Genomic DNA, 17068 nt, shown 5'->3' with positions numbered 1-17068 from the left:
CTGATTTGCTGTTTTCGGCCACGCCCACTGGCAAGCGCCACACCCGCCTAAGCGAAGTTAGCGCCGAGCAACTGGTGAGACGCGTTGTGTCGCCGTCTACATCTTTTTGGGATTGGCCTCCTGGCTTTCATACGTTTGCATTATCGCATATCGTGCCTTCTTTATAGGGGATCTAAGTCCTTCCCCAGCTGCAGGCGCAATCAGATATAGCTACAGACCCGTTTTAAAGAACCATGAGCTTGTCACGCTCAACTATAACATAAGTTGTGACATGGCGAGCAATTCGTCGTCTTCTACCGTGATTGACATCCCCGCTGCTCTTCGATCACAGGGAAACGTAACTGTAATTGGGGTAGTTGTCGATGTTTTCCAAGGCGTGTTCAGGACGGCGAACTCGCTTTGTATAACCTTCACTTTGAAGTCTGATAATCTGAAGAATGGACATGTGTGGGATGGACTGAAAGTCAAGTATTTTAAAGATAACGAGTCTCATCTGCCTCCTGTGCAAGAGGGTGATGTAGTCCTGCTGCGGAACCTCTGGGTATGTTGCCCAATCTTTGATATCCAGGCCTACGCTGACAGATTAAACACAGATTAGAAATTACAACGGTAAGCCACTAGGGATTGCAGGGGACAGAGCGAACGTACCATGGGCTATCTTCCGCTTTGACCCGGACCCATTGTGTACTAGTGCACCTATTTCTGGTCCAACTCCCTTTGAGCCGTCCTATACGGAGAAGAGACGATGTCAGAGTCTACTAGAAAGTATTTCTGGGCTCTCAGAGTTTCGAAATGTTTCTGCTTCACAAGTGACAGCTCCCCAGTCCTTCACCTCCGAAGCTTCAAGCTCGAGGCAGGATTCCCGGACACAAAGGAAGCTTACCTCTATAAAGGATATCCGAGAGGGTACACTTGTGGACATGATCGGTGAAGTAGTCAAGTTGTACCCCCAGAACAGCGAGAAAGCACTCTTGTACTTGAGCGACTATACAACAAATAAGAAGCTGCAGGATCATACATCTATAGATGATGACCCTGGTGGCGATTCGTTCTATCGGAGCAGGAAGAAATGGACCGGTCCACAAGGCCAAATGTCTCTGCCCGTAACATTATGGGAGCCACATGCGAGCTTTGCCCGAGAAAATATCAAGGAGGACGATATTATCAGTTTGAAATATGTTCATATCAAGGCAAATCGTCACAACCTAACGCTCGAAGCTAGCATGCACAGCGCGCGTTTCAATAACGTGCACTTAGTGGATCCTGAAAAGAATGATCATGCCAAAGAGCTTCTACGTCGGAAGAAGGATTACTACAGAGGAATCAACACTGGAAAGCGGAAGGCTGAAGAAGATGCTAAGCCAACAGAGGGTCTAAAAGCCCGCAATAAGAAAAGACTGGGAGGCATGAGAGAAGAAAGCGAAGCAACTCGACAATTGAAAGAGCGCAACAGACCTAATGAACATGGTAAGGCTGCCGCACTAGGGTTGATTGATGTATAGACAACTGATTGAGCCACAATTGCAGTAAAAGCTAGTTATGAAGGCGTTCGTGGACGGAGGATCGAAGATATCGTTACAAGCGAATTCCATGAGTTTGAGTCCCATGACGGTGTCGAGTATCGTCTTCCATTTCAGAATCTATGTTACAAAACTACTGTTCGTGTTGTCGACTTCTTCCCTCCAGATATAAAAGATTTTGCAGTCCGTCAAGAGCCTAAGGAGAATCACTCAGGCAGCGGCATGTACCAACACGCAGAAGACGATGGTATCACTCAATGGGAATGGCGTTTTTGTCTTCTCATTGAGGACGCATTACCCCCTCCTCCTGGGCAGCCAAAAGAACAGATCAAACTTTTTGTGTCGGATGCCAACGCAGAATTTTTGTTGAAAATGAGTGCAACCGAGTAAGTCCTCTACCCTCCCCTCCCTCCTGCTTTCTTTCTTCTTATTCCTCCTCCTTCCCCCCTCCGACCTAGTGCCCTTTGCTGATTTTGTCTTCTCCAACCAGCTTGCGCACAGACTCAGAGCAGTTGGCGATTCTACGGGAGCGGCTTTTCATTCTTTGGGGTGATCTCGAGGAACGGAAGAAGAAGAATACTGAAGAAAATGGCCAAGGCCCTCCGAAGCTGGACCGCGCCTCCTCAAGACCATTCGTGTGTTGTATACAGGAGTACGGTGTCAAGTGTTCCCATCTCTCAGACGCAGATGCAATGTCTGACGATAAGTCTGGATGCAGTCGCGAGGATTGCTTCGGTTGGGAAAGGAGGTTCGGTATGTTTCAGACGACCATTGATTCATGAGTCGGCATTCGTGTATTTCTATACCCCTTTGCGCTGGTTTCAAATTGGATATTATCATGGCTCTTGCTATGATAAGTTTCACTGTAGAGCTACTTTAGTCTGATGAAGTTTTGCAAAAAAAAAAAAAAACTCAAATCTATCAGAAGATATACTATCTTCTCTCGTGTAACTGCGTAACGCAGTAAACCTCATTTACGAGTAAATACAACCCACTCGGCTCGAGCGGCGAAAAGGTGCGTGTAGCGTGTATACATATCAACCCCGAAAATCATCCTTTATAGAGCAGAAACAGGCTTAGATGCAGGGAGACTAATTAGAACAGAACGCCGATACCTAAGCAAAGAATCCTCGTAATAATAACGAGTATAAGAAGGAGAGTGTTAATGATGATCTCTGCTGGCGCTAAATAGTGGTGAGCCCGAATTGTGGTCTTTAAGTCCACAGCTCGATTTAGGTGTGGAGGTACTAAACTTTAGTCACTTTGACGATGTTGGTGTCGATTCCGTGCGCCGAAATGTCGAATCGACAGCTTGAACCCCAATAACAATCTTTCTTACCGGGTTCACTCTGAGGGCAGCGATGTCCATACATACATTCAGGATCATCACACTCCAGCCCATAACGACACGGAGTCATACGGGCGATGGCTGTCAAAATCATATATTCGGTCTTGGTCAATTTCCGCGAATGATCGTGATGGCAGTTTTCATTAGGGCATTCGCCTTGTAAATAGTAAAAATTGCACAATTTCAGTTTTTTAATGCGGTTTACCTCATCCCGAGGGATGGTCTTAAAGTCAAGTCGGTCTACACGCTGGCCGTACTTGTTTCGTTCCACGATTTTGGGGGGTGGCGGGACAGATGATTTCGATCGCACAACCTGAAACTCCCCGGAGTTAGGTGTATTCGTGGATGAGGTAGATATGGGCACGCTGTTACTGGTTGTCGTGGTATTGGTTGACGTTCGAGAGAGAGTTACATGCTGGACGGGCGACGGGGTGAGGAGAGCGCGAGGTTTGCTAGCCACCGCAGCTTTCCAAGGTGCCCATACAGATATCTTCGTATCTCGGAAAAGATCCGAGATCTTAGTGACTCTGTACGATGTTTTTATTAAGTCCAGGTCGCTTGCAAATGGGAGGCCCTCAATCAGAGAAACTCGGCCTATGAGGTCTCTATCGGCCAGTGTGTCTTCCAAAATTTGAGCATAAGCACTATCCTGCGAGCAACCCAGGAATATCTGGTGGCAATGGCAGTTGTATAAATTTAGTCTGAAAGCCTCTAGAAAGGCGGGGAGAACAACGATCAGTATCTGTCAACCAAACAGACAATAGAATCTCATTTGGCATACCTCCAATTTTATCATGAGCGCTCTCTTTCCCAGGACCGATATCGACCAAATCAAAGAGAGGATAACTAGCATTGAAACCCCGGACAAAATCTTCGATCAAGGAAGGCTCGGTCGTGACGCCGCCACGGACGCAAAGGTCGCTTAATCCCTTCACATTGATATACATCTTTGTGATTACCTTCGGAGAGTTGATGGTCGGGAAATTGCCGGAGACGTAGTCCTGTAAGGCCGAATGGAGCTTCTTCGCCGCATTCTGTCCACCTTGTTCTCCTTGTTGCAGATATTCGTCCTTAAAGATGATTCCACCACCATCGAGAAGCACGACTATGAAGGGTTCCCGGTCCTACCGTGCAAGCGCCGACATCGTTAGCATAGTGATAGATAGAGCGCTCCATCGTTATCAGCTCTCACCATAATAGTTTTAATTCTTGATATCTGATCCATTAACTCCATTTCATGGAGCTGAATGTCCCGATTAAAGCGCGTCTCGCGCTCATGGTCCAGCCGCTCTTGTTGATATGCATCCTCAAGCTCCGTCACACGTTGCAGCAGTTCCTAGTGGCCGAGGAAGAAGGTTAAAGATTAGGTAGAGAATCAGGATAAGCGCCATGATTGGAGAGGCTACCTCAATCAGATTATTTTTTATGTCTTCTATTGAAGTCAACTGTTTATATCGTTCGAGATAAGCTTGGGCAGTCATGATGGGTTTTGTTGGTTATAGCTAGGTATGGGTGTACTGTGTGGAGATGGGAAAGTCAAAGTAAGTTAATTGCGGAGACGGGGTTTAGAAGAGGAGAATGGGAACGTCGATGAGGCTGGAGGAAAAGGGAAGAGAGAATATATGTTTTCTATATGTATAAGAATAGAGGAGGGGTAAGCAAAGTGAATCGTTACGCGCGACACTTCCTTCACAACCCGATTTACATTCACCACCAAGTCTTATACAGTCCAGTTGGAAGTCCAGTAACATAAGTTTCGGGGGATTTATTTTTTTGTTGCTAACCTCAGGAACTGAGGCAGCGCCAAAAGGACCACCAGTCAGAATGCAGCGGGTAGGCTGAGTCAGCTGGTCTAACCGCCGGTTTCTTATGGGGAAGTCGTGACCTGCCTGACTAAGGAAAAGACAAACTAAACGCCTACGTGGAGGAAACCACTTCAGCCCTTGTTCACGATCTACTAGTACTTCCATTCCCACTCTTCATTTCCCTTCCTTCCCCCTCCCTTCCCTTTCTTTTTTTGTCTTCATTTCTTTTCGGAACGTTTCTTTTTCTCTTTCCCCTCTTCTTCTCCACATTGGACTCTTGGACCGATCAGAATGGCTCGTTTCAGCTTCCTGTCGTTGGCTTTGCTCTCTGCCCAAGCCTTGATCGGCGGCAGTTTCGCGGCGGTATGTTGCCATTGTTCCAATACCATCGCCTACTGATATCAATTGCGTCGCTAACACATCAATTGTCATGTATAGGATGCTGAAAAGGCAGAAGAGAGTGTAGAGACTCCCAAGCTCGCTCTGACGGCGCAGACTACTTTCCCTGCTTCCGAGATCTTCGGTGTCAAGATTGTCAACGGTTACCCAACCCAGGCGCTTGTCGCTTTCACCAATGATGAGCCTGCCCCCGTGAAGGTGAACTTCATCGGTGGCACCTTGTCCACCCTGGATGAGGACAGCACGATCGTGCGCAACTTGACTGCAACTGGATACAGTGTGGAGATTCCCGCTGGCGAGACGGAGACCCTGAGCTATCAGATTACCACCGAAATGCATCCCCAGGATCTTAGACTTAGCCTTGCTTCTATCATCTCCGATAGCGAGGGCAGATTCTACACCGTCTACGCCTACAACGGCACCGTCAGTGTTGTGGAGCCCGAAACTAGCTTCTTCGATCCCCAGATGTAAGATGGACTGCTTGTCGCGTTCGCAAACAATCGCTGACTATCAATATTAGTCTTTTCCTGTATTTCTTCCTCCTGGCCTGCTCCTCCGGTGTTGTCTACTTCTTCTACACTGTCTGGGTCGCTCCGTACTTCCCCCAGAAGCGCAAGAGTGGAAAGGGTGCTGAGCACTCCAAGAAGACTTCTGGTGCTGCGAAGAAGGCCGAGACCGTCGAACCCAGCAGCCCGGCAGTCTCGTCAGCCACCACCTACAATGCTGATTGGATTCCCGCTCACCACATTAACCGCCCTGAGGCCCGGAAGGTGAAGGGTAGCACCCGATCCAAGAGCCGTGCTTAAAGGAGTCAACGGCAGCGCTGTTGTGGAATATAGAGGGAAGAGTGGGGCCTCATCTTATTTCTTGGACCTTGTATGGTTATTACACCGATTCTTGTGGGAGTTTACCAAGCTTGGGACCAAAGATCGCTGAGAATGTGATCGATCGCAAGCCACTGCCATCGCTGATTGGGGCATGTATATTTACGACAATTGAAATTAGTAATTGTAGCTTCTAGAAGCTCAGTCCTTTACACAACTGTGTCAAATGGAAACAGTCGATCCGTGCCTGCTTCTACTTTGGTTTCTCGATGATTCGTACAACTCATGATATCATGGTTATTTCGCCCTTTGTGCCTTCCTCCGCTTACAGGCGCTTCCACTCGTCGAACTCCTTCTCTAAATGTATCTTCAACTCGGAAAATTTGTTCCCAAATTCCCTCCCACAACGCCAGCATGTGTAATCTCGTCGCAAATAGCCCTCTTTACCAGGATGTCGCCTAACATCGTCTTGCGCCAGGGGGAAATCATCGATAGGGACGAAGAACGGCGTAGAAAAACTATTGTAATGTTTCTTGTGTTTCAGTCGGTCGCTGTACCTGTCCACCGAGATAACATGGATATGTAGATGATTCATAGACGGATGCGCATGGATTCCGCACATGATCTCTTGTTCCCAGTTTCGTCCCCGCGGCAGTTCATCCAGAGGAGGATCTGCACTAAGCGCCTCTTGCCTCTCTTTATCTTGAGCGGAGCCTTTCCCATATCTTCGTCTGAGCTCAGCCGCGGCTAAAGATCGAAGTTTTTTTGTCTCTTCTTTCACTTTTTTCAGAAACTCGGGATCTTCGAACGCTTCGAAAGGATGGAGACGGGTTTTGGAAGCATCCCGCGGAAGTAGAAGTAGATGGAGAGTTGATTTTGGGAAAAGGTCGTGAATCGCGACGAAGTCCTCATTGTAATATACAACGACACTGGAAGGGAAAGATTCCGGTTTTGCGATATAGGCGCCCAAGCCGTCGCGCGGGCCACCGATGGCTCTCTTGTTTGATGAATCTTTGGAAGGGCCGTCTTTTGCGTACTTTGCGTGCTTGAGTTTAGGGGCGAGGAGCTCGGCGACTACATATATTAGCCTTTTTCTTAGAATATACAAGTATTGCAAGCATGATCAGTTGCATACATACAGGCATCCCTTTTCCCCGATTTTGATTCTGCCGCGCCTTGGTCTTCTGGGCTTGGTGAATCGTCTGCCATAGTGGGTGTATATATTGCGATTATGGTGTAGGGCCTATTTGGCCGTCAGATGTGGTTAAGTTGTCATGGTTGTGCTCGGAGTAGCAAGTGACTGCGGAGGAGCGAAGCTGAACCAGAAGGCGATCCGCGGCGACTTCCCCGCAGCCCTACGGCTCAAAAAAAGGCGGCCCTAGTGCGGAACAGCCAAACTTCCGCTTTAACAGCAATTCAATCCACTCTCTTCTTTATCGAAAGGTGTGATTGCTCCACGGGCGTCTTCTTTAAGATAGCAAATTACCGTGGTAGAATGGGCCCTAAGAAGAAAGCCGACGCCCGTGGAGGAGGTCCCAAACCGGGCACCAAGCAAGCCAAAGCCGCCGCAGAGAAAACGGCGGCTGAAGCTGCAAAGAAAGCGCAGCCTCCACCAGATGAGCAGAAGAAACCCTCTGTTAAGCAGGTTATCGGTGGCGCATCATGGACCGGTAAACTACCGGTCAATATGATCGCAGAGCATTGTCAGAAGCAGAAGTGGGAGAAGCCCGAGTATACAATGGTGAGCAATGGACGGATAGGATGTTCTTAGCATAACATGCGGCCACACGGCACAAGTTTAGTTCAACTTTGGGCTAATAGTTTCTACCACATACTAGACAAAAACACCAGAAGGTTATATGTCAGCGGTTATATTGAAACGTGTCGACCCCAAGACTCGCGAAGCAACTACCCTTCCTCCTATGAAGCCTCCTCCATCACACAAGCATTTGGCTGCGCAACCTACGGCACTGGAAGCTCGTCACTTTGCTGCTGCGTTCGCTCTGTACCGGGTCTGCAACATGAGGAATATTCATATGATGCTTCCGCCGACCTATAAGAAGCTCTGGAAAGAGGATTTTGCTGATATCAAGACTGCCGATACCAAAGAAGGCAAAGGGTGGATGTACGAAGCAGACCCATTTTTGGCTAAACAGGAGCGCGAAAGTGCCGCGGCCGATTTGGAGAAAAAACGGAAAGAGCGAGAAAAAAATCAGGCTAAGGCGAAGGATCAAGCGGCGGTTGAATTGGGCCTGGGGTCCAGCGGTGATAATAGAGGGAAAAGGATCTGGTCGAACGCCCCGAAAGTGGATCTGGGGAGTAAAGTGCGCAGAGAAATTGAGAACCTCTTGCAACAACATGCGATTTGGAATCCTTATAACGTGAAAATTCCGGAATCCGAGCGTAACTCCATAATCGAGGAGTTCACTCGCTTGGGCTTCCGGCGCAGCCATGTAGATGAGGCGAGTTCTGCATGCAAAGACAGAGAAGAGGTGCTTGAGTGGCTTCTGATCTATGTTCCAGAGGATGATCTTCCATCTTGGTGTCTACCTGAGTCATACTCTGCTGGCGTGAGTCTAGCGAGTGATGATCTTGCAAGAGAGGCGAAGATCAAGCGGCTGGCCACCATTGGCTATTCTGCGGACCTTTGCTCGCGGGCCCTGGACAGCAAGCAAGGTGATGAGCTTGCAACTGCTGAAATGTTACAAAACACATTAGTGCATGGAACGACTTCTTTTGCAGGCTCTATATCTGATGAAGGTGATGATTCCTGGGCCGAAGAACAGGAGACTCTCGAAGCTATCTTCGGGGAGCGTTATAGTAAGGTATCGCCTAAGGTGTGTGCGATCAAGAGCGAGTCCTCAGACTTGCCAGAGTCAACTACATTCCGCTTCCAAAGGCCCTCAAATCATTATCCATCCTCAGTGCCGATTATTTCGATACAAGCGAAAGGAATCCCTTCTTATATACGACTTAGCGCGATCCGTCAAGCAGTGAAACATGCAGAGGAAAGCTTTTTGGGAGAGCCAATGGTATACAACTTGCTTGACTGGCTAGAGATGCATCTTCCGGAGGTCATGCAAAATCCGGGCAAGTTGCGAGATATTGCAACGGTCGCCGCAACATCATCTACCACTGGAGGTAACTTAGAACTCCCTGTGTGCCAATCTCGCAAGAAGAATAAGGAGATTAGCTGGCAACCGGGCTCGCCTCAGAGTATATCTGTTCGAGAGGCCTGGCAGGCTAGACAGTCTACGCCGGCCCAACAGGACATGACTCGAAAGCGAGAATCACTTCCCGCTTGGAACATTCAAGATGCTATCGTACGTGCAGTGAATTCACACCAGGTTACTATCATCTCTGGTGAGACAGGTAGCGGTAAAAGTACCCAGTCCGTTCAGTTCATATTGGATGATATGATCAGGCGAGACCTTGGTGGCATTGCGAACATTATCTGTACGCAGCCACGTAGGATCTCTGCTTTAGGTCTTGCGGATCGTGTGAGCGATGAGCGATGCACCTCTGTAGGAGAGGAGGTTGGATATATCATTCGAGGTGACTCCAAGGTCAAATCTGGGGCGACGAAGATCACTTTTGTCACAACTGGTGTTTTGCTTCGTCGTATACAGTCTGGAAGCGGTGCGGATGGGAATGTTGCAGGATCCCTCGCAGATGTCACACATATCGTAGTGGATGAAGTTCATGAACGGAGTCTTGATACCGATTTTCTACTCGCCCTCCTACGGGATGTTCTTCGGTACCGCAAAGATATTAAGGTCATACTGATGAGTGCAACGCTTGACGCGGAAATCTTCACCAACTACTTTGGTGGCCGCCAAAATGTTGGACTGGTGAATATTCCTGGGCGGACTTTTCCTGTGTCTGACTTTTACCTGGACGACATCATCCGTGACACGGGATTTTCACCTGAGTTGGCTGAGCGGGACTTTGAGGAAGACTCTTCTCAGGGCGAAGAGTCACTTGGCAAGATTCTTCGGAACATGGGCATGGGAATCAATTACGAGTTGATCACGTCCACAGTCCGCTACATTGACGCCCAGCTTGGAGATCGACCGGGAGGGATTCTCATCTTCTTGCCCGGTACCATGGAAATTGAAAGGTGCCTTAACGCTGTGAGGAGAATTCCTAATGCCCATCCACTTCCTCTGCATGCATCCCTTCTCCCAGCTGAGCAACGACGTGTATTCCTGAGTCCCCCGAAAGGAAAGAGAAAGGTTATTGCAGCAACCAATGTTGCTGAGACATCAATCACAATCGAGGATGTTGTCGCGGTTATCGACACTGGCCGCGTCAAAGAAACGAGTTACGATCCTAAAGACAACATGGTCCGACTACAAGAAGTATGGGCATCACAAGCGGCATGTAAGCAACGACGAGGACGTGCTGGTCGTGTTAGGGCTGGTGCATGCTACAAGCTCTACACACGGCAAGCAGAGAATAAAATGGCACCTCGACCAGACCCTGAAATCCGCCGGGTACCATTGGAGCAATTGTGCCTCTCCGTCAAGTCTATGCAGGGCATCAACGACGTCGCGACTTTCCTGGCGAATACCATCACTCCTCCTGAAAGCGTGGCCGTTGAAGGAGCCTTGGGCTTCCTTCATCGTGTTGGAGCCCTGGACCATGACAAATTGACAGCCCTTGGACGATACTTGTCGATGATCCCCGCCGACTTGCGATGCGCCAAACTCATGGTTTACGGTTCCATTTTCAACTGTATAGACCACTGCATCACCATCTCCGCAATTCTAACAGTGAAGAGCCCCTTCGTCTCCCCCCGCGACAAGCGCGAGGAAGCAGACGCTGCCAAATCATCCTTCTCCCGCGGAGACGGCGACCTCCTCACCGATCTCACAGCCTACCAACAATGGTCAGAGCGTGTCAAGGCCCAAGGATACTGGCAGACGCAATCATGGTGCAGCGCCAACTTCCTCTCTCATCAAACCCTCCGCGACATCTCCTCCAACAAAGCCCAACTCCTCACCTCCCTCAAAGACGCCGGCCTCCTCCCAGTCGACTACTCCTCCGACCCCGCCGACCCGCGCTGGAACCGCAACGCAGGCAACCGAAGCCTCCTCCGAGCCCTAATCGCCGGCGCCTTCCAACCGCAGATCGCGCAGATCTCCTTCCCGGACAAGAAGTTCATGAGCTCCGTCACCGGGACCGTTGAAGTCGACCCAGACGCAAGAACGATCAAATACTTCAACCAGGAAAACGGCCGCGTCTTCATTCACCCCAGCTCTCTCCTGTTCTCAGCCCAGAGCTACCCCGGTTCGGCAGCGTACCTAAGCTACTTCACCAAGATGGCGACCAGCAAGGTCTTCATTCGTGATCTAACTCGTAAGTTCCTACACTTATCTCTGCTCAGTTTTCCGCCTCCATTCTGGAATATACTCAGCGAAAACATGCACTGCATATGAATTGACCGTTTACTAATTCATCGGATACTAACAGCGTTCAACGCCTACTCTCTCCTCCTCTTTTGCGGATCCATCGATCTCGATACGACGGGCCGGGGCCTTATTGTTGACGGCTGGTTACGGCTCCGTGGGTGGGCGCGAATCGGTGTGCTTGTTTCTCGCCTACGTATGATGGTGGATGAGATTATTGCGGCGCGGATTGATAACCCTGCCTCTGGGCCTCTGTCTATCGAAAAAGGGAGTGGTGAGAAGGATGATATTGCGGGTCGGGTAATTGAGGTTGTGAAGAGGTTGATTGAATTGAATGGGCTGGATCAATAGTGGTTTGACTGGCTTGATTATACTTGGATAAATCATGGATAGCGCTAGTGAGGTGAGGTCTAGAAAAGTTCCTTTAGAGTAAGATATAGATGAGATAAAACTGCTGTCATGGCGGCGCCCTGGCAGTCTACTAGATCTATATATCTATATAAAGTGCGATCCAGGCAGATCAGACCCTAGGGTCTGATCATAAACCTCATTTTACTTGTGGTAGACGCTAAAGTTGCTGATGTTTTAGACGCGCGTTGCGCTAAGGTTGTCTGAATCTTAGAGAAGCAGCGAGATCGAACGACCGTCCGAAGAACTAGGCGAGACAAGGATAACCAGATGATCGAAGAGCTGGTTGACCGGCACTGCCATAGAACTACTAATACTCTATCTATCCGACGAACCGTTTGATATCCTTGTATATCTCAAAGGTGCAGTCTATCTCCATACTATTAGCAGAACCCGACCCAAATATATATAAAACTTCACATTCGCAATCTAATTTTTCGGTGTACAGGGAATCAGACGAGGTGATATTTGTCTTTCTCTTTGAGAAAGTTAGTGAAATAGCTCTTATCCCCGGGCATTACACCAGGATAGACAGTAACTTGTAATTATAAGTCAGAGCAATTGTTAACTTAGCAGGGTTTCTACCTAGACAACTTGAGCAGCTTCTGAACTACAAGAGCCTTTCCGAATGCGACCTACTAGGGCTGCCAGCTCAAGTGACTGTGATGGAATCGCATGATACAGGAACTGCCCCAGGTATGTAAATATCCACCATATAACACTAGAAACGAGCTGCCAGTAATAAGTATCCTAACAAACAGACCAAGCAGTCCAGTCAGTCTATTCAATCCAGTTGGTTCAGCCAGTCTAGCTAGTCCAACCAGTCTATCCAATCCAGTCAGTCTACTCAATCCAGTCGGTTCAGTCAGTCCAACCAGTCCGATCAGTTCAGCCAGTCTATTCAATCCAGTCGGCTCAGCCGGTTCAGCAGTTCAATCAGTCCAACCAAGCATCCAAGTAGAAACAGAAAGCGGCCGGGAACGGCAGAATTACAGTCACGTGATACATGGATTGAGCGATGATAAAAAGCCCCAGATAGTGACCAATCAGAATCGAGATCGTCAGATCCCAGTTAGAAGTAGTAACTGGGGACCCTACAATAGCCTAGATGATAGTAATATCATTGTTTAAGTATTATCATTGAAAGGAGTATCCGCAGTGACTACGATCAGGTGCCGGAGACGGCTTGTCGGTCACGGGGCATAACTGTTAGGGAGGAAAGAGGAAAGGAGCTATGAAAGGGAACGGAATCCATTCATTTATGAATAGTAATAAATAAAGCATAGGATCGAACAGATGATTAGCAGACAATATTCATTCTTTTGAATCCAATATACAGAAGGATCCCAAAGTGGGTATATCAATACTCATCTGGCAGTTGCTGGATCGTTCTTTCCTTGCAGCAGGGCTGTGCCCTAACGCTTGCGTTTCTTGTTCTTGTCAATGGCAGCAGATGACGAAGCAGCAGAAGCAGCAGCCACAATGGGCTGTGTATCGCCATTGACTGAGCTAGTAGCTTCAATGGATTTCTTAACGGGAACTCCCATGTGACGACCGTAGCGGCCTTTGCGACCATTTCCTTCATCTTCACTGATACAGCCTTCGATGCCAATACCAGCATCCTTGCACCGCCCGCAGGGACGTTGACGATCGCAGCCCTTCTTGCTTTTACGGCAGCGTTGGCAGCGCGGCTTGGTTGACAGGTCTTCTTCGTCCGCAGCCAACTGGTGCTGGAAATTGACCGATGAAGTTGAGGTCTTTCGTGTAGGGGCAGGGCTAACCATCTGCGGGGGCACGATGGGCTTTTGACTAGTCGCAGCTGGCATGGACTTCACCTTACGAGCAGCAGCGGGTGCACCCTTGTTGATTTTATGTTGCCGCACAGGTGCCGGCTTGGTTCCTCGAGCCTTGCTAGAAGTGGCACTATTTGCCCGTGTCTTAGCCTTCTTCGGTTTGGGGGCAGACTCTCTGTAAAGAGAATCATCGTCGGCCTCATTTTTGATCAAGCTGTCCTGATAATCATCCTGCTGGTACTCCTCATCGCCATCACTTCCATCAGAGCTGTCGAAACTGGGGAGAATGTCATCTAAGCGCTTGTGTGTGCACTTAGTAGCGCCCGGCGGAAGCATCGGGCTCGAGTCCACCCTCTGTCTGCTCCGTGCGGGCAGGTCGTCATCCTCTTCGCTGAAATCTTCGCCATCGCTAGTCGCTCCCGTCGAGGAGGCCGCATCGGCAGCGCCACTGAAGGCATCATCAAGGGTTGAAGCGGATGTGCGACCATGGGAGAAATTTGAGGCGTCGCCTAAGCGGATTAATTGCATTGCAACATCCTCGTCAGATATGCAGCTGGCAATAGTAGGGTCTGGGGTTGGGAGAATGCCAGACCCGGCACCATTGCCTGCTGGGTTGCTGAACTGCCCTGATGACTGGGTTGCGGTCCGCTCACGTAAGCGGTGTCCATGTTCCGGAACCACTGGAGTGGCATAGATATTATTCCGCATAGAGTTGTACCCATATATTTGATCGTTATGTCCGTAGCTTTGTGGTGAAGGTAATGGTTGTTGATAGCTGTACGGGCGTTGAGTGGGGCGTGCGAATGGGGAGATGGCACCTTCTTGGCCGATGGATCGACGTTGAGGGGAGATCGACGAGGTAGAGGTAGTGAGAGGGACCTGAGGAGGAACGAATAATGGCAGCTCCTTCAACGCCAAGGAAGTAGCCAGGTTAGCACAATGTTTATCGGTTGACGAGAGGTCAACCGGGACAAACTAACCGAACTCTCAAACTTAGGCCGCTTGCGGCGGCCATCTTGGAGGATATTGTCCATACTGATATCTGAGCTGCCCAGCTGTTCACTACGGGACTTCTTGCCCCCTGAGACAGATCCATATCCGCCCTCACTGTCACTGTAGAGAGAGGCTCCATCGTCATGGAAGCTACCATGTGTGCTGGAGCCCCTGCTCTTGTTGCCCGCTCGGGAAAGCTGCTTGTGCTGCGAAGCGCTACGACGGCTTCTTCCAGATGGTGACATACTGCGCTTCCGAGCGAGTCTAGAGCCTGGCCGAGAAGGGGGCTGGTGATCTGGGATCTGCGCCGACTGCATTGCGGGCGCCATCTGGAAAGGCTCGCCAAGACTGGGGCGTTTGCGAGCCTCGACTGGCATATGCCCATAATAGCGATCACCGTAGCCTTCTGTGTATGCTTGGACAGGGATTACCCGCACATACACCGTCATGTTATTTCTTAAGTTCTCATACCTAGCAATAAGTGTGGTGCCGTGCTCATCCTCAAAACTGACACCGCTCGCAGCGCCATCATAGATCCCATAGAAATTCTTGACTGTAGTCACAATCGAGTCTGTGGTGTCATGGGGATATATTTGCACTCGCATGGGGATACGAGCCCGAACCTTGGAGTTCTCATCGAGCAAGAGCTCGAAGGCAACGTTCTTGGGGATAGGGCTCTTGCGGGGGGACTCCTGGGGCGCATGATCTGTCCAGATGGGCGACTCGCCAGGAGCAGGGTGTCGTTCGTACTGGACAGCCTGCATGATAGGATAGTCCAGGAGGAGAGGCTACCACAATTCTGCTACATCAATGATTCGATTAATCGAATGTTCGAATAGGGTGCGAGAGTGGATCCGGCGGCGAGGGTGGGGAAGAGGCAAGAGGCAGAGAGAGCGGCCAGGAGGGAGGGAGGGTATGGGCAAAATCCATCCAAACCTACCACAAGAAGGAGACCAGAGAGGGTTGGTTGATAGATGGATCACCCGCGATTAATCTACGAGAGTGATGGATGGGGGAGGGATGTGTATGGGATGAGGGTACCCCAAGTCGCAACAGCCGAGAGCGACTGACGAGGGAAGAAAAAAGCGTTGAAAACCTAGGCGACAACCACCACCACAAGTTAGTACAGTATTCCATTAAAAGGTTCCAATGAATCCGAAGAGGCCCTAAAAGGATTGTAGGATGGACATGAGATGTCCCGACCTTCCCCGTTGAGTCCTGATGGCCTGTAGAACCGAAGTTCTGCAAAGACCTGAATCACCCGGAAGAAGATGGAGAGGATCAAAGACTCACCTATCGCAGATCCAACCGTTTCGTCTAGCGTCGCACTCGTAGTATTAATCCGAAAACAAAAGGGAGGAGGATTGGCGATGTTGATGGTCGAGGTCGCAGTGGTAGTGAGGGTTGAGGGTGTGTGTGTGTGAGTCGTCTACGAAGCGCTTGGGCTATGTCAGCGGTGGCATCACAGCAGTCGATCACAACCCAACGGAATTTCAGGGGAGATCGGTTGCAAGAAACTCTCACAAAAGGAAGTAGGCAATTTAGAAATAGGAAAAAAAACTAACCGAGACGATTTGGATAGAAAATGAAGGGAAACCGGAGGGGATTTTGGGAAAGGAAGAATGGGTTGGGTTGACGAGAGCAGGTTGAGGAGAGGGAAGAGGAGAAGAGTGAGTGGGTGCAGATCACTGAATGGGTTTCACCTCAAGTCACTCGTCTGGAGTCGGTGACAAGAAGTAATAATACTCCAACCATGACCTTACCATCTCCCAATACAGACCCGAACCCCCCTTTACAATCATGAATTAAAGTCCATAATCCATTTATACACGCTCGCTTTCTCCCCCAACTTGATTTGGTGGATTTGTTGTCCTCCTATTCATTTGTCGCATTTGCGCTGGCTCTGTCGCATTTACCGAAACCAATCGCATTTGTTACCAAGGCTAATATCAAACTCTCCCCCGGCCACAATGAGGTCAAGACCGGCCAATTTACATGATTTTGAGTCGCTAGCGGTCTAGGTCGATTTGTACCTGGTTAATGTTTCTCTACGATTTCGTGACCACCACGTTTGATGGGTTGTGTCGCTTGTCACGAGCTGTTCCAATGCGACCAACTCATGGCGATTGTACGCCTCGACCAACCTTTCGCGCAAAGGCAAGGAAAAGCAAAAATAAGGCAGAAATGCAAAGCCAGGGCGACGAACCTACAATGTCATTTTTTTTTTTTTTTTTTTTTTCATGGTACTTTTTCCCATTGTTTTTTTTTTCCTTGTGGTTGATTTACATCCCATCTCCCTCTCCTTTTTCCCAACCATTCCGGTCGGACCAAAAAGACAAAACAGACGTACAGGAAGTGGCGTAATTTGGCACATCCTCAGCGCGGCCACGTCGAGTGACCCCCAGATCACATCCCAGCCAACTATTGAGGAGAACGAGGGTCCATTCCGTCATAATCCTCCCCTACTGGCCATCTAAAAAGACCCGACCCAAACAGCTCCCAGCTGCATAGGATCCAAGCGACAGCTCCAGCTTCATAAATTTGAACTCTAGATTGTGATTTCTGGC

General features: G+C 49.3%; 6 protein-coding genes across 6 annotated transcripts; 3 read left to right on the top strand and 3 right to left on the bottom strand.

The window, feature by feature from the left end:
- Window positions 1-128: 128 nt before the first annotated feature.
- BDV37DRAFT_250109 (telomere-binding alpha subunit central domain protein) lies at window positions 129-2347 on the top strand. Its single transcript, XM_032082158.1, has 4 exons — window positions 129-541; window positions 594-1467; window positions 1528-1906; window positions 2011-2347. Exons 1-4 carry the CDS (start codon window positions 272-274, stop codon window positions 2300-2302), a joined length of 1815 nt encoding a protein of 604 aa, XP_031940778.1. The 5' UTR covers window positions 129-271; the 3' UTR covers window positions 2303-2347.
- Window positions 2348-2425: 78 nt separating this feature from the next.
- BDV37DRAFT_135140 (CCCH zinc finger protein) lies at window positions 2426-4580 on the bottom strand. The gene is made up of 4 exons (XM_032078760.1): window positions 4275-4580; window positions 4061-4204; window positions 3650-3992; window positions 2426-3579 (listed from the first exon to the last, which is right to left on the bottom strand). Exons 1-4 carry the CDS (start codon window positions 4347-4349, stop codon window positions 2768-2770), a joined length of 1374 nt encoding a protein of 457 aa, XP_031940777.1. The 5' UTR covers window positions 4350-4580; the 3' UTR covers window positions 2426-2767.
- A 218-nt stretch (window positions 4581-4798) lies between these two features.
- Window positions 4799-6050, top strand: BDV37DRAFT_135132 (putative translocon-associated protein, alpha subunit). Its single transcript, XM_032078758.1, has 3 exons — window positions 4799-5036; window positions 5112-5539; window positions 5593-6050. Exons 1-3 carry the CDS (start codon window positions 4965-4967, stop codon window positions 5876-5878), a joined length of 786 nt encoding a protein of 261 aa, XP_031940776.1. The 5' UTR covers window positions 4799-4964; the 3' UTR covers window positions 5879-6050.
- Window positions 6051-6221: 171 nt separating this feature from the next.
- Window positions 6222-7105, bottom strand: BDV37DRAFT_283697 (DNA 5'-adenosine monophosphate hydrolase; the record flags this gene model as incomplete). Its single annotated transcript, XM_032087348.1, has 2 exons — window positions 6222-6970; window positions 7036-7105. The coding sequence occupies 2 exons, from the start codon at window positions 7103-7105 to the stop codon at window positions 6222-6224; spliced, it is 819 nt and encodes a 272-aa protein (XP_031940775.1).
- BDV37DRAFT_135134 (RNA helicase) lies at window positions 7036-11815 on the top strand. Its single transcript, XM_032078759.1, has 3 exons — window positions 7036-7637; window positions 7735-11257; window positions 11372-11815. Exons 1-3 carry the CDS (start codon window positions 7392-7394, stop codon window positions 11656-11658), a joined length of 4056 nt encoding a protein of 1351 aa, XP_031940774.1. The 5' UTR covers window positions 7036-7391; the 3' UTR covers window positions 11659-11815.
- A 1315-nt stretch (window positions 11816-13130) lies between these two features.
- BDV37DRAFT_272058 (putative C6 finger domain protein) lies at window positions 13131-15265 on the bottom strand (the record flags this gene model as incomplete). The annotated part of the gene is made up of 2 exons (XM_032084809.1): window positions 13131-14414; window positions 14489-15265. The coding sequence occupies 2 exons, from the start codon at window positions 15263-15265 to the stop codon at window positions 13131-13133; spliced, it is 2061 nt and encodes a 686-aa protein (XP_031940773.1).
- Between the last annotated feature and the right edge of the window lie 1803 nt (window positions 15266-17068).

This window comes from Aspergillus pseudonomiae (assembly GCF_009193645.1).
Source record: "Aspergillus pseudonomiae strain CBS 119388 unplaced genomic scaffold BDV37scaffold_39, whole genome shotgun sequence".
NCBI lineage: Eukaryota > Fungi > Ascomycota > Eurotiomycetes > Eurotiales > Aspergillaceae > Aspergillus > Aspergillus pseudonomiae.
The sequence above is the reverse complement of the archived record's forward strand: the minus strand, read 5'-3'. Positions and strand labels throughout refer to the sequence as shown.

What these genes read in the sequence shown, in the direction of transcription:
- BDV37DRAFT_135140 (XM_032078760.1), bottom strand. Translation starts at nt 4,349, where the DNA reads ATGACTGCCCAAGCTTATCTCGAACGATATAAACAGTTGACTTCAATA. An exon ending in TAAAAAATAATCTGATTGAG is followed by an intron (nt 4,205 to 4,274) that starts GTAGCCTCTCCA and finishes CTCGGCCACTAG; the next exon opens with GAACTGCTGCAACGTGTGAC. An exon ending in CGCTCATGATAAAATTGGAG is followed by an intron (nt 3,580 to 3,649) that starts GTATGCCAAATG and finishes CCGCCTTTCTAG; the next exon opens with AGGCTTTCAGACTAAATTTA.
- BDV37DRAFT_135134 (XM_032078759.1), top strand. Translation starts at nt 7,392, where the DNA reads ATGGGCCCTAAGAAGAAAGCCGACGCCCGTGGAGGAGGTCCCAAACCG. An exon ending in AGAAGCCCGAGTATACAATG is followed by an intron (nt 7,638 to 7,734) that starts GTGAGCAATGGA and finishes ACCACATACTAG; the next exon opens with ACAAAAACACCAGAAGGTTA. An exon ending in CTTCATTCGTGATCTAACTC is followed by an intron (nt 11,258 to 11,371) that starts GTAAGTTCCTAC and finishes GGATACTAACAG; the next exon opens with CGTTCAACGCCTACTCTCTC.
- BDV37DRAFT_250109 (XM_032082158.1), top strand. Translation starts at nt 272, where the DNA reads ATGGCGAGCAATTCGTCGTCTTCTACCGTGATTGACATCCCCGCTGCT. An exon ending in CAACAGACCTAATGAACATG is followed by an intron (nt 1,468 to 1,527) that starts GTAAGGCTGCCG and finishes CCACAATTGCAG; the next exon opens with TAAAAGCTAGTTATGAAGGC. An exon ending in TTGAAAATGAGTGCAACCGA is followed by an intron (nt 1,907 to 2,010) that starts GTAAGTCCTCTA and finishes TTCTCCAACCAG; the next exon opens with CTTGCGCACAGACTCAGAGC.
- BDV37DRAFT_135132 (XM_032078758.1), top strand. Translation starts at nt 4,965, where the DNA reads ATGGCTCGTTTCAGCTTCCTGTCGTTGGCTTTGCTCTCTGCCCAAGCC. An exon ending in TCGGCGGCAGTTTCGCGGCG is followed by an intron (nt 5,037 to 5,111) that starts GTATGTTGCCAT and finishes TGTCATGTATAG; the next exon opens with GATGCTGAAAAGGCAGAAGA. An exon ending in AGCTTCTTCGATCCCCAGAT is followed by an intron (nt 5,540 to 5,592) that starts GTAAGATGGACT and finishes TATCAATATTAG; the next exon opens with TCTTTTCCTGTATTTCTTCC.